General features: G+C 35.3%; 2 protein-coding genes across 2 annotated transcripts; both read right to left on the bottom strand.

Annotated features, from left to right (window-relative positions):
• Positions 1–137: 137 nt before the first annotated feature.
• Positions 138–5,507, bottom strand: LOC101508671 (probable pre-mRNA-splicing factor ATP-dependent RNA helicase DEAH5). Its single transcript, XM_004499176.4, has 2 exons — positions 2,082–5,507; positions 138–1,005 (listed from the first exon to the last, which is right to left on the bottom strand). The coding sequence occupies exons 1-2, from the start codon at positions 5,297–5,299 to the stop codon at positions 612–614; spliced, it is 3,612 nt and encodes a 1,203-aa protein (XP_004499233.1). The 5' UTR covers positions 5,300–5,507; the 3' UTR covers positions 138–611.
• A 747-nt stretch (positions 5,508–6,254) lies between these two features.
• Positions 6,255–13,030, bottom strand: LOC101508355 (small RNA degrading nuclease 1-like). Its single transcript, XM_004499175.4, has 13 exons — positions 12,848–13,030; positions 12,444–12,511; positions 10,844–11,026; positions 10,691–10,774; positions 9,728–9,796; positions 9,343–9,483; positions 9,083–9,199; positions 8,937–9,003; positions 8,434–8,534; positions 7,994–8,134; positions 7,778–7,885; positions 7,483–7,587; positions 6,255–7,113 (listed from the first exon to the last, which is right to left on the bottom strand). Exons 2-13 carry the CDS (start codon positions 12,474–12,476, stop codon positions 6,706–6,708), a joined length of 1,557 nt encoding a protein of 518 aa, XP_004499232.1. The 5' UTR covers positions 12,477–12,511; positions 12,848–13,030; the 3' UTR covers positions 6,255–6,705.
• Positions 13,031–14,160: the final 1,130 nt, after the last annotated feature.

Genomic DNA, 14,160 nt, shown 5'->3' with positions numbered 1-14,160 from the left:
TCCCAGAATACTAAGCAAGTAGGTAACAGCTTGATAAGTTGATAAGACATATAATTAAATAGAGCAGCTAATTGTCAAAGAGAATCATCTTGTACTAAGCACAAAGAAAACTCAAAATATAAGACATCTAAACAAAATATACTCAAAATCTAATTCATAAAATTCTCCAAGAGTAAGCAAACTCAATATATTTTTTGATGATCCAAAATCTGGCTTTCATACCAGTGAAATCAGTGAGAAATCTATTTGTAATAAATAAAACACAACTTCTGCCTAAACTTAAATGAATCGCTTAATAAATGCTGCTGTGCAAAAAAGCTCCAATAAATGATATGGAAACTTGTGTACTGAACTGACTTCGCTGCCAGATGGAAATGCTCCTGACAATCAGACAATTGGGGTGGGGCTTAACTAAAGGTCAGTCAAAAAATAAGACTGTGTATCAAAAATGAAACTTGATGTATCATAATTTGAGTTTTACTAGTAACACCAGCCAAAATGTGCGTAACATTTTAATTAACTCATAATATAAGGAGAAGATTTATATTGGAAACTAAATCCAACATAAATTGCATCCAGGACCTTGCATTAAGAGAAACTGAGAAAGCATATCATGCTCGGCGTTTACTCAAACGCCATGAATTTGGCTCATGGTATCTATCATAAAGTGGTTCAATGCGTTCTTGACGCTTCCGTTTGCTCATCTTTGTAGGATCTGCCACTTTGAAGAATCTTGGAGCCAACTCAACAAGCCATTTAGGGTCTATGACAGTGACCTCACGCATATATTCCTTAGTTGTCATTACAAGCTCATGGTATATGACCCAGTCTGGCTGTCTCTGGAACAAAGCTGAACTTGGATGGATGTATACAGGTTGATTCTCAACTAGTGTTCTGTAACCTTCCTGGGGGTCCTTTCTAGCTGCATGAAAAAAGAACCCTGCAGTGATAGCCTTCCTAATCTTGGTGAAGTTTTTTCCAGCACTGACAACATCCAATTTGTACCTGAATATCAGTGTAGATAATTTAGAATTCAATTGAATCAAACAAAAGGATATTTCACAATAAGACTAATGTCAACATAATAACTATAAACCACAACAAAATGTTGTTTACAATACATAAGGAATCCCCTATATAAGGAGACAAAATTTCCCTTTTCATTATATATAGAATAGAATATTTAAAAACAAGCGCAAAAAGGTCATGGGCTCAAGTTAAAAATAAGCTTCTTGCAAACACTTTGCAAATGCAAGGCTCATAATCTCTATAGCATTGGTACGCCAAAAATGGCCGAGTACAGGTATGCACCAGGTGTACATATGCAAAGGGTACACCCTATTGCTGCACTTTACTTTTTATAATGATTGGGAACAGGACAGAAGATACGACCAGCTGACGCTGGTTACAGCAGCTTCTGCGCAGGTACACAAGGGTGGGAGCACATGGGTTAAATCACACAAAACGAGTTGGTATACAACCATCAAACAATATTGGGTTCTCTTCTCCATTTCACCGCAATCAGTACCGGTGCAAGTCTGCGACCATACAACTCTATCTTACAATTTTTTCAATTCCCTCGCTGTACAGACCCACACTGACTCTCCATTTCAGTTTTGGACTTGGTACAGACAAACTCTAGATTTCAATACTCTCCATATAACAATTTTGTCTATTTGATTTTCAGATTACATCAATAGATGTTTTCTACACTCTCCATGTAACAATGTTTTATTTGATTATATATTTTTGGATTTCATTTGATTATATTTATCTAAAATAATATAGATTTTTTCCATATTTGATTATTACTATCTTTTATATTGCCGTACCCATGCCTTAGTTTTCCAGAAAATGTCATACCCCGTACCGTACTTATACCCTGTACCAATATCACCCCCACATGTATGCATCATAACTTATAAATTCTAATTAACCCAAAATGGGTCTCAGACCCAGCCATTACAGGAGTTTTGTAGGACAAGGATTCCCATAAATGTATAGAACTAAAATAGAAATGCAGAGAACAGAACAAAGAAACCAAAGAAGCAAAATAATAGAAAGATAGATAGATATCATACTTATCCATGATGGTAAGAAGTTGTTTCCTAACATCCTGGGCTCTTCTCAACGATCGAGACTGAACAAAGTTCTCAAAACACCAGGGTCCAGAAAAGTTTTTATTTTTCCAGGACTCGTAAACAGCAAGTAACGTAAGATGGTCACCTTCTGGCTGGAAAAACCTTGCCCTTTTCTGATCTGCTTGGGCTTGTTTTTCCCTGGGCCTGTAAAAAATATTGCCAGTTTGGATCATGGCAATTATGGTCAAAATCTCGTCACTGCAACCAAGGTCTACACTGGCAAGCAGCATCTTGGATAGTGGTGGATCCAAAGGAAATTCAGCCATTTTCCTCCCCAATTTGGTTAGAAGACCTTCTTCATCTAATGCTCCAAGACTGTAAAGCTGCTCCATGGCAGAAATAAGTGCTTGGGGTGATGGTGGATCCATAAAATCAAACGAAAGAAGATCATTTATGCCCATAGCTTTCATGCTAAGAGTAGTCATGCCAAGATTTATCCTTTGAATCTCTGGAATTGAAGTAGGAGACATCTCATTCCTATATGCACTCTCTGTATAGAGGCGATAACACTTTCCAGGTCCAGTACGGCCTGCACGTCCAGCTCTTTGTTTGGCTGACGCTTGTGATATTGGAGTTATCACCAACGAATCGAGACCTTGCTTCGGATTATAAACATTTTGCTTAGCGAAGCCCGGATCAATGACATAAAATATCCCATCAATAGTCAAAGAAGCCTCAGCAATGTTAGTAGCCACAACCACTTTCCTTTTCCCAGGAGGAGCAGGATCAAATATCCTAGATTGCATTTCACTTGGAAGGGCACTATAAACAGGTAAAATGATCAGTTCTGGGACATTCTTACCTAATCCCTTCATTCTCTCATAGAGAGACTGGCAAGCAAAATCAATCTCTTCCTGACCAGTTAAGAAGAGAAGAATGTCTCCTTCAGGTTCTGTCAAGTGGATCTGTAGGACAGTGATCAAAGCTGCATCCAGGTAATCGCTTTCTGGCTGTTTAGTATAAAGTATCTCCACAGGAAAAGTTCTCCCAGGAATTGTGAAGATGTTACAGTTAAAGAAGTAACCTGAAAATTTTTCAGCATCAAGAGTAGCAGATGTGACAATCAATCGCAACTCAGGTCTACGCTTCACCAGCTGCTTTAGCAATCCAAAAAGAACATCAGTATGAATAGTTCTCTCATGGGCTTCATCAAGCATTATAACAGAATACTGTGACAGATTCTCATCAACCAATATTTCCCTAAGAAGCATACCATCTGTCATGTACTTGATTACGGTATCGGGTCCAGTGCAATCCTCAAACCGAATGGCATAACCAACTTCCTCTCCTAATCTACATCCAAACTCTTCTGCAACTCTCTTTGCCACTGACATTGCAGCCACCCTACGTGGTTGAGTACATCCAATTTTACCTCTTGTGGTGTAACCTGCTTCAGCAAGATATTGTGTAACCTGAGTAGTCTTACCCGAACCGGTTTCACCAATCACAACCAAAACCTGATTATCATGGACAGCCTGAATCAATTCTTTTTTTAACTTGTAAATTGGCAAACTCTGCCTTTGTTCCTGAATAGAAAGTTTTGACCTTTGCCCAAAAGTAATGGTCTTCCCATAGGCATCCTTCTTCCATTCTGGCATATCATAGGCCGATAAGCCAACACCCCTCAACTCTTGGGCAAGATGCCTTTCACCTGACTCTGGCATAGGGTCTTCCCAAGGACGATTGAGATCCTTTGGGATTGAATCAAGCATGGTACGCTGCTGCTGTTCTCTTACTTCCCTGCGTTCCTTTATAAGCGCAGACTGTAGTGCAGCAGCACGACCCAGAGAGCCTTCTGGATTCTTAAAGATCTTAACAGGAGACATATCCATTGAGTATCTGCTCTGCCCTTGCAAGAAGGCTGGTTCATCCTCATTCATCTCAATCTCAAGCTCTTCCTCAGCTCCTTCTTCTTGGTACATCACTCCATCTCCCTCGTCATCATAAGTCGGATACTCCGAAACACTCAAAACCCCCGAAGCAATCAACTGTTTTGCTTCCCATCTCTCAGGAGAACTCATTCTCTTCAGCGGCCTACGCGAAGATCCAACATCATCCTCCTCCACAATCCTAATCCCAGAAAGCCCTGTCCTAGCCACCAGCCCATCCTTTGAATCCTGTGGATTAGTCCGAAAAGCCTCCTCCTCCGAACTCTTCTTCAACGGAAGAAGATCCTTCCCGCTATGCTGATCAACATCCCTCATGGAAAGACTCAACTTCGAACCAGAAACTGAAATCACCTTGACATAAACCTCTTGATCCCTTTTAACAACCTCTTTAGCATTCGCAATCTTCCTAGTAGCAATCTGAGAAACATGAACCAAACCCTCCTTCCCTCTAAAATCATCCAACTGAACAAAACACCCAGTTTCCATCACCCTAGACACTCTTCCTTTATAAACCATATACAACTCAATTTCACCAGAACCACCATCACGCCTCTTCGAATCTCTATCTCTATAACCTTTCTCGTCACCATTCTCCTCCCTTCCACCACCACCTTCATACTCTTCATACTCATCTCTCCTTCGCCTCTCATATCGATCCCTATCCCTATCCCTATCCCTTTCTCTATCCATATCTCTATCTCTATCCTTGTCTCTATCTCTATCTCTATCTCTATCTCTATCATTTTTCCTTCTATAATCCCTTTTATCGTCTCTATCTCTATCATACCTATCTTTGTGCCTATCTCTTCTATCCCTATCTCTAGAACCATCATCTTCAACCCTATCTCTTTGATATCTCTCCAATGGTTCCTTTTGCTTTTGTTTTTCCCTCGCTTCGGATTCAATCTCAATCCGGAGCTCCTTGGCACGATCCCTATCATCCGAAATCGCCAACGCCTTAAACTTGGTCTTCGACGCCGCATTCTCTTTCGGAATTTCTTTCTCCTTCTTAGGTTTTGGAGGGAGAATGGCGTGGATAATGGTGAGGAGTGTACGGACAAAGTAATCAGGCATTTCGGCGCCGTTTAGTTTGAGTTTGGAGTCAAATTCCTCGACGGTTTCAGATGAATGACCTAACTCTGTAATGAACTCGGCGAGAACCTTGTCGCCGGTACCGGTGTGGGATTCTAACTCGGTGCATACTTTGGATACTAGTGATAGGTACTCGAGTTTCTTCTTCAATCCATCTTGTGGAATTTCAGCACCCATTGTACACAGCAACGATAAATTAAGGATTGAGAAAAACCATAAATGTTAAAACCCTAACTTAACTGATACTTATCGTTCTCAGTTTTCCCCTTTTCTGGAAGAAGGTGGCTTCTTCCACTGCAGCAACTGATGATGACGGAGGCTGGATTTTTTTTTTTTTTTTTTTAAAACTTACATTAATTTTTTAAAAGAAAAAGAAAAAAGATTTAGATAATTATTTAATCTGTAAAGTGTATGTCGTGTGTTTGACATAATAAATAAATAACAATTATAATAAGAATTGGTAAGATGATCGTTCATGTTAAACAGTAGTATAAAATTAATTAACATCTTATGTACATAACCATTGCACTTCAAAAAATTATAACAAATTCAATTTAATTACTTTATCCTATAATTTAATAATGGGGAGAAATACATGGCATTATAAAAAATAAAATGGGTCTCAATTGTATTCTCTAATGCAGAACTGTTTTTCTACTTCAGTTTAATGGAATTCTATTGCTGTCAACAACAACAAAAACATTGATAGCAACCTCACATTGGAGTTGTACACAGACAGAAGTGTCAATAGACTTATGTTCACAACTAGGTTAAAATCTTAATTAATTTAAAGAATAAAATATTATCTTTTTGTTCTGAAATGATAACAGTTAATTGTTATTTCGTTAGTAGAAGAGCTGAACATTATCATTATCGTGTGTTACCTATAAGTGTTTAGAGTTTACTCATCATAATATTCTATCTGATTATTGTATTTTTTTGCTTCACTTGTGTATAATAAAATTGACGAAGAAGCAACCCTTATGAGACAAACTTTAAATTAAAATTACTTCCGTCAGACAAAATAAAAAATTATTGCTGGTGTCATCCAGAAGAAAATATGGGATGATAAAATTTAATTTGCATTAAGAGGGAATCAACTAAGATGAGAAATTGATAAGAAAATATGAGATGATAATAAAATTTAATTTGCATTAAGAGGGAATCAACTGAGGTCATTAGGTCAAAGTGAAAATTACACCACACTAATTAAAACACGCAACTTTAACCCATAAAAAAATATTCTCAAACAAGGCCAACTAAAATTGAATGTATTTAGTCAACATTACAAAACGTTTCAAACAATAATATAGTTCCACATCATAGAATCTTAAATAACACAATAGCATTATGGAGGTTGTTGATGAATAATATAGTTCCACATCGTGATCCCTCAGACCCAAAATTTCTATTCCCAATTTGAATTGGTAAAAGGGAGAACAGGTACATACCAATGTACCAAAGCTATAAGCTTCTCCAAAGCGGTTTTAAGACATTGCCAGAGTTTTATAAGAATCAATTGAGAATAGCACGTCCTTGAATTCATTGATCAAATAATCTAACACCACATACCAGTGCCAAGACTAGCGTATTTTAGGCTGTCGCTTTTTTATTTTAGCTACCATATTATGCAGTGTAGTGATTTCAAAATCCTTTTTTCTCAACTGTTCCTTCAATGATTCAATCTCCAATTCTCTTTCTTTCAATTGTTGATTCAGTGCTTCAATCTCCTTCAAGTGGGCGTCTTCAATCTCCTTTTCAATTTCAGGATCCACTTTTACTTCCTTGGAATCATCAACTGCATTCAGGGCATCCTTTTCAACTTCAGGATCCATTTTTATTTTCTTGTTCTTGGAAACATCATCTGTTCCATCCACTTGAAAATCTCTCTTGCGGTGTGCATGACTTGGCAATCTCCGAACAAATAGACTGACACTTGTGCCCGTACTCAGCCGAAATGTGACCGATTTCTGTGGACGCCCATTTGAATCCTAAAATAAAGTAATATACATTGCTAATATGAGATTGATCAAAAGGGGGGATGCAGTATACCCAAATGAGAATAAGCATGCTTTGGCAATATAAAAACACGTCAATTTATTATAAGAAACATCTAACAGAAAAAAAGTATATCCACTTTGTTCAATAGGGCATAAGGTTAAGTTATTTGGCTATCAGATTTTGGGAGGTAAATTACATAGATGCACAATCATCAAACATAAAAATTAGAACAAATTGATTCAAGTATTGTGGTGGTGAATGAAATCCACATCTATGTATTTCGTTTTCTTCAGATAATCAACAAACAAACTTGGTGATACAAAGCAGCATCACTGAACAATGGTATATCATATATTCACCTTTGTTAGGCTGCCTTGGAAACTTTCATATGCATCACCTGCCTCTTGATGGTTCTTAAAGATAGCTACAGCAGAATAGATATCTCCTTGACCATTCCTGGGAGGCTGCAGCAAGTTTTACAAAGGATCAGAACTCAAACAAGGAAAATAGCCCGGTAACTGAATGCCAACAAGAGTACCGGATGATAAATCTAAAAGACCTCAAATTTAAGAAATTCATCTATTCCAATAATTTACTGATGAACCTCTTCCTCAGAACATTGGAATACTTATAGGACATACTAATATACTATACCTTTACTTCTAGTGTGAAATCTCCAGGAATAATTTCATGTAGTGCTTCCTTGTTCACAGTAGTTGGTATTCTGTGAAGAAGCAGCTTTGTCATCTCACTCTCTGAAACCTAAAATTGGAGAACATCAAACAGTGATGAGTGATGACAATAGTTTGCAACGGCTACGAGTATAAAAACTCAGTACTGAAATGTATATAACTAGTTACAGTGACTTACTTGCTCTTGAACCAACGTCAATGGAAATGGCTTATCAACGCCGTGTTTGATCCTTGCAAGAACAAGTTTCATTGTTGCACTTGCATCATCTAGACAATCATGTGGAGCATCCTTTTGCCGAACTTCATATCCCAACACAGACTGTCACAACAATCAGTGATAAGCCATGAATCTTAGATCAATATATGGCGTATTTCTTTTTCATTTATCCTACCACCGTAATTTGCTTGTGAGTTCTTATAGTGTAATATTTTAAATTCCAAGGCACAGACAAGCACAATTGCACAGTTATCAGACTTCATTCAAAATAATAGATGTCTAACGGAAATCCCCAAAGGAATAACTGTCTGGACATAACTCATAACAACACTTCATAAAGTAGATGGCGTGTAATACAGGATCATAATCTTTGCACCAAATGTAAATGATTTGCTACTTGCCTGACATAAACTATTCAAAGACGGTCTCCTGTGAATAGATCCATCCACGGGTTTGAAGATATATGCGGTGTCAATTACTCTAACATAATCTATCTTCAGCACTGCAAACAGCTGCAATTAGTAAATAAAATGGAGCCAAGAAAAATAATACTACCTCTGGTCCAATTTATAAGAGAGAAAAAACATCAAAACCAATGTACTCATTAATTGTTTTAACTTTTTGACCATTTTTACAAATATACCCTTATTGAAAACTATGAGAAATTAAATATTCACTAATAATATTAAAAAGACAAACGTCTTAAATAAGGGTACAATAGTATTTTAAACAATAAATGTACCTTAAAAGTTGTAACTTTTTCTTATATATGTGATCAAAAAGTTCTCCAAAATTTTTCTTATAAATAGGATCGGAGGGAGTATAACACAACTCATTCACTTCATATATAGAAACTAGCAGTAGGTTCATGGACACACCCAAACAAAACGTTCATGACACTTACCACGTAGATCATTATATAAACTGTGTCCCACTAATATGTTTCCATCGATTAACTTCCTCAGTGATTTCTACGAAAGTACAACATACTTCTTCATTAGGCATTTGAAAGGATGATACAGGAAAACCACAAAATGAATCACCGAATACCTGTATATCAGCTAAGGAGCAAGTCACTGTCTTTAGATCTTCAGAAGAGACACCAGTAATCTCTGTTCTGTAGTCTATGACTGATTTGTCCGGTTTAACAAGTTTGTGTAGTTTGACCTGAAAAGTTCTGAAATTATTTATCTACACCTCAAAAAGAAGTAATTTTAAATGCAATTATACAGAAGCTCGATATTTGGGAGGTAAAGAAGAAGAGGACTGACGAGAGTGACCAAGCAAAAGGAAGAAATTCTATGTATTACCTCTAAATTGTGATCTACAACACAAACTTTGACTAAAGCTTCGGTCCCATCTTCACAGAGAACCATTTCACAATCAACAGCAAGCATTGTAGTAGATCTTACCCCCTTGGATTTTCTTTTAAGGCTTATCACTAACCATCCCTTCATTTTTCACAACAGAAAAGCAACATCGATAATGGATTAGTAATTGCCATGTTTAACTAAAGAATCCAGAGCCCAGATGTTTATAAACTGTAGCAGACCATCACTAAATAAATCAACTAAAACAAATCAAACAGTAAAAGTGTAAGGATATTAAAAATCTCAATTCTAAACAAGAACTGATTGGCATTTTGAATGCAAATAGTTTGACCACAAAATTCGAGAACAGAAAATCATAACAAACCTCGTCAATTGATGGAAATGAATAATCCAATGGATACAGTGGGTGCTGGAGAGTTTCTTGGACTAGACTCTGTACTGCCAATATCTTAAGGTTAGAGAAACATTATAGGATCATCAAAGAAAACAGAAGAATGATTAAGATTTTTAACTAATTGACTTTGAAAATCATGTAGCTACCGTCAGCAGTCACAAAATACAGTAGGAAGCATAAACAATAATTGCCAGCAGAAAGTAATATTAGAAGATGTCTTCGCTTAATCAAAGAGATTAATGCATCAGGCCATTATCAGTTATAGTCTAGTTAATTTTAGGGTTTAATTTCAAATTTGGTTGCAGCAACACAACATATTCAACTTGTAACTCAACTTTAAATGGCATGATGATTTAGACGATATAACTCACTCAGGAAAGCAACAGTTTGTTAAATTATAACAATGGAACTATTAATTTTTTAAAAAATAAAGCATAAGGTGCAGCTAAATAGTAGTGAAAAAAGTGACTAAAAATTATTATTATATTATATAATTTAAAGGAAGAAATCCATAACACATGCAGCCGGCACAACTTTAAGGGGGAATGAAATAAGTCCTCAAAAACATACAAAAAGAAAACAAAAAGCTTATCAATATTTGAGTCACACAAAACTAATAAAATCTAGAAATGCTGATTAGTGCTATAACTGGTAAAATCTATAAAATAAGGTTTTAACTGTAAAAATTGTCCGGATCATCTCAGTGTTGTCAATTGCAGATCGCAGAAAATAGCGGTTTGTTCAAACTCCACTATGACATAGTGCTGCAATAGCAGCTATTTGACAACACTTTATACTAAATATCTAATCGCGGATCAATAGCAATTTGTTCAAATTCCGCTATGCTACAGCGCTATAATGCCGCTATAGCGGCTATTTGACAACACTGCCTGATCTCCAGCAGAATAATCATTAATCATTATGAAAACATACCTGCTCGGGGGAATCATGAGATCTTTCTTTCAGCCGCTCTAAGATGTATTGATTTGAATGATGCTTCATGACGTTATTAAAAAACTGAGCACAAGAAGAAAATGGGTAAGGTTCACCTTGTAGGCTACATCTTAAGAAAAGGAGGATATTTACCTTCAAATCCTCGTCCTTTGAGAATGTCTTTAGAAATGCAGCCAAAACTTCATGGGGCTTCTTTGATGGATCACTCATACGTGCCCCAAACTGTTTATCATGACTGCTCAAGAATTCTTTCCAATCTCCCATTTTACCCTTCATGCCTCTTTTTTGTGCCAATTTTACAATATCAACCAGCACCTATGCACATGAAAGTATTAGTTTGCTGGGGTTGAGGAGAAAAATGGATGGAAAAACAAAAGACTAGCTTATGTTATCAGTCTCAGATAACGGCACAGAGCCCTAAAAATGGGATAGTGGGATGGCCATTGTTGTGAAGGCCAAAAAACAGTATATAAACTAAACATAAAATACAAACAGTATACAAAAATACTATAAAAAAAAAAAGCAAAATACACAATTAAAGGGGTAATCATACTTAATAACCAAAATCCAACATCAAAATCAAGTTCTAATAGTAATCTTAATCAACAAAACAGGGAACATAGCAGACAAAGCAGAGTCACACAAAGAATGAAAACAACAGAGCAAGAACATAATGATGTTGAACAGAGCAAGAACAGAACCAAACGATGTTGGACGGAGCAAGTAAAGAACGAAAACAACATAGCAAGAATGATGGCGACAGAGCAAGAACAAAACAGTGGAAGAACAAAAAGAGTTTCTTTTTCACGATGTTGAACCACCGCCTCCGTGGGTTTATAATATTAACAAATTCGAGCTTAAATGGGTGCAAAATGACCTATATACCCTTAATGAAGAATAAAAAGATAAAATAAAACAAAAACTGTGTTTTTGAAAAAGCCCTAGAGAGGGACCAATGGCGTGATTTGTGTCTGGGAGCGCCGCTAATGTCGAACGCATATATCCGGTCGATGGCGGCCCAGCCAGCCCCTCCACCACACCAGGATGGCAGGATCGCGCGAGGATTGACAACAGAGAGACTAACAAAGATGTGAGATTTCATTCATCAAAACCAGCAGGTGTATACATCTAAAACTCTCAGAAGGAATCAACGTAAGTGTAAGAAAAAATTAATAAATCCTTATTGACATTTATTATACTCTGGTTTTTTTCTTGAGACATCAATGTCCAAAAAAAACACTTTGAATCTAGATTTTCGACTATTACATTACCAACTAGGTAAACCCATTAAGGGAGTTAAAACTGCCATTGTCCACAAGGGTTTTGAATTGTGATTGCAGCCATTAATGCAAGTGTGCTGCGATCTCTTGAATTGCGGAAAATTGCAAACATATGTAGCTGCAATTGTGGTCATGATGCAGTTGTGATGGTTTCTAAAACCAATATATTACAGTTGCAAAAACTGCAATCTAAAATTATTTTCTCTCTTCATTGAAAAACATAAACCATCTAAAGAAATTTAAACTAAAACCGTACAAGTTGAATTTTTTCAAGCTAATAGAATCAACCAGAACATACAAAACCAAGTTTCAGAGTCTCACATCCCACCAACAGGCTATATATATTACATTTTCCGAGAAAAGCTTTAAAAAAAATACCCCAAACCAATTAGCAATATAATGGTATGCATTTTGCAACGGAACCAAAGCGGTAGAAAAACAAAGAAACTAACCTTCTTATCTGCGGTGTCTATCTTGTATTCCATACCGAGTTGCCGTAAGAATAGTTGCCCAACAAAACCTAATTATACAAGTAGAGCTTTTCAACAACCCTTAATAACGCTCTTAAGTCTCAATTTTTAAGGATAATATGGATTTTAGTTAAAAGAATAACTAAAACTTCAATCAAGTTGATAAATAAAAAAATAACTAAGTTAACCTAAATTTTCATCAAAAAATAAAATTACTGTAACCTATGTTTATCAGAAAATCATAATCAAATTGTTTATGAAGTTAAACTGAATATGTTATAATATAGAAAAATAAGAGGTAAGTAAGTATACTGAGAAGGAAGTGTAGAATACAAATAAATACGTAAGATATTGAATAATATAGAACAACGTGAAATGAAACAAACCTGAATGTATTTCTCACTGTTTACGTATTTCTCACTGTTTACGGTGGCCGGCGAGTAACTCCGGTTGCGTTTTCCGGCAAGCGGTTAGGTTTGTAAGGGCAGTTGAATTGAGTGTGACTTATTTTTGATATGAAGGCGAAGCGGGAACGGCTTGTGTTATTAGGGTTTTAATGGTTGAAATTTGATTTATCTTTCTCTTTAGCTAATCAAATATTGTAATAAAAATAACAAAAATTAAGGGTTTTAAGAAGCAAAAAATATAATTTTTTGTTATTCGAAGGACCAATGCTATAGAACTTCTCGAGTAAAAAAAAAAAGCTATAGAACTTCTTGAGTAAAAAAAAAAGCTATAGAACTTCTTGAGTAAAAAAAAAATGATATAGAATTTCTATTTCGGTAATTTTGTTCCCACATCAATTTTATATCAGTTTATTATTTATTTAAATTTAATAACTGTTGTTAATATTTCATCAAAAAATATCTTTTATTAAAAAATAAATGTAAATATAATTTTAGAGGTGACATATATATATATATATTGAAAAACTGATTTTTTTTTGTATATAATATTTTTTTGGTTTAAATATGTTTTGTTTCGATTTTATTCCCTCTAATTTTTTTTGTTTGATTAATATACCCTTGCAAATTATAACACGTTATCAGTATTTTTTTAGTAAAAAAATGGTTGTATGACTAATTTTGGATGAAGTGACAGTTGACTGTGTAATCGTTGTTGACTAGATAATATTTAATATTTAAAATAAAAATTTATTTTATTAACTCATTTAATTATTTTTAATAAAAACTTAACAACTTTTATTTTCAATCTTAATTTATGCATTTTCAAATCGCAAATTCTCATAGATCCAAACCCTAAAAATTCTAAAAAAACCAATTCCTATAAAGGAAGGAAAAAAATAAAAGAGATTTAGTAAATGTATGTATCGAGAGCGCCCCTGAAAATGTTTTTAAGTGGATTCTTATCCCTAAAACTAAATTTTTTTCTTCTTCTCAATTTCATCATTTGTTAACCTAATTGATGTTCTCGATATTAGGAATCAGATTATACCATTGCATCTATATGTTGAAACTTCATCCTTATGTTAGAAACTGATACCAAATGAGAATTTATTTGTAGAAATTAATTTTTATGGATGACAAAATAAGATTACAATAGAAACAAAATTGTTGTAGAAATTGACTTTTATAGATGGCATAATAAGATTACAATAGAAACAAAATTACACACACTATAAAGAATGCATAACTCATGCATTCATATGTAAGGTATGAATATCTTAGAATTTTTAGGG

This window comes from Cicer arietinum, chromosome 4 (assembly GCF_000331145.2).
Source record: "Cicer arietinum cultivar CDC Frontier isolate Library 1 chromosome 4, Cicar.CDCFrontier_v2.0, whole genome shotgun sequence".
Lineage (NCBI taxonomy): Eukaryota > Viridiplantae > Streptophyta > Magnoliopsida > Fabales > Fabaceae > Cicer > Cicer arietinum.
This window is presented reverse-complemented; position numbering and strand designations above follow the sequence as displayed.

What these genes read in the sequence shown, in the direction of transcription:
- LOC101508671 (XM_004499176.4), bottom strand. Translation starts at nt 5,299, where the DNA reads ATGGGTGCTGAAATTCCACAAGATGGATTGAAGAAGAAACTCGAGTAC. An exon ending in CTTCTTACCATCATGGATAA is followed by an intron (nt 1,006 to 2,081) that starts GTATGATATCTA and finishes ACTGATATTCAG; the next exon opens with GTACAAATTGGATGTTGTCA.
- LOC101508355 (XM_004499175.4), bottom strand. Translation starts at nt 12,476, where the DNA reads ATGGAATACAAGATAGACACCGCAGATAAGAAG. An exon ending in CATTTCCATCAATTGACGAG is followed by an intron (nt 9,484 to 9,727) that starts GTTTGTTATGAT and finishes TGAAAAATGAAG; the next exon opens with GGATGGTTAGTGATAAGCCT. An exon ending in TTGTAGATCACAATTTAGAG is followed by an intron (nt 9,200 to 9,342) that starts GTAATACATAGA and finishes AGAACTTTTCAG; the next exon opens with GTCAAACTACACAAACTTGT.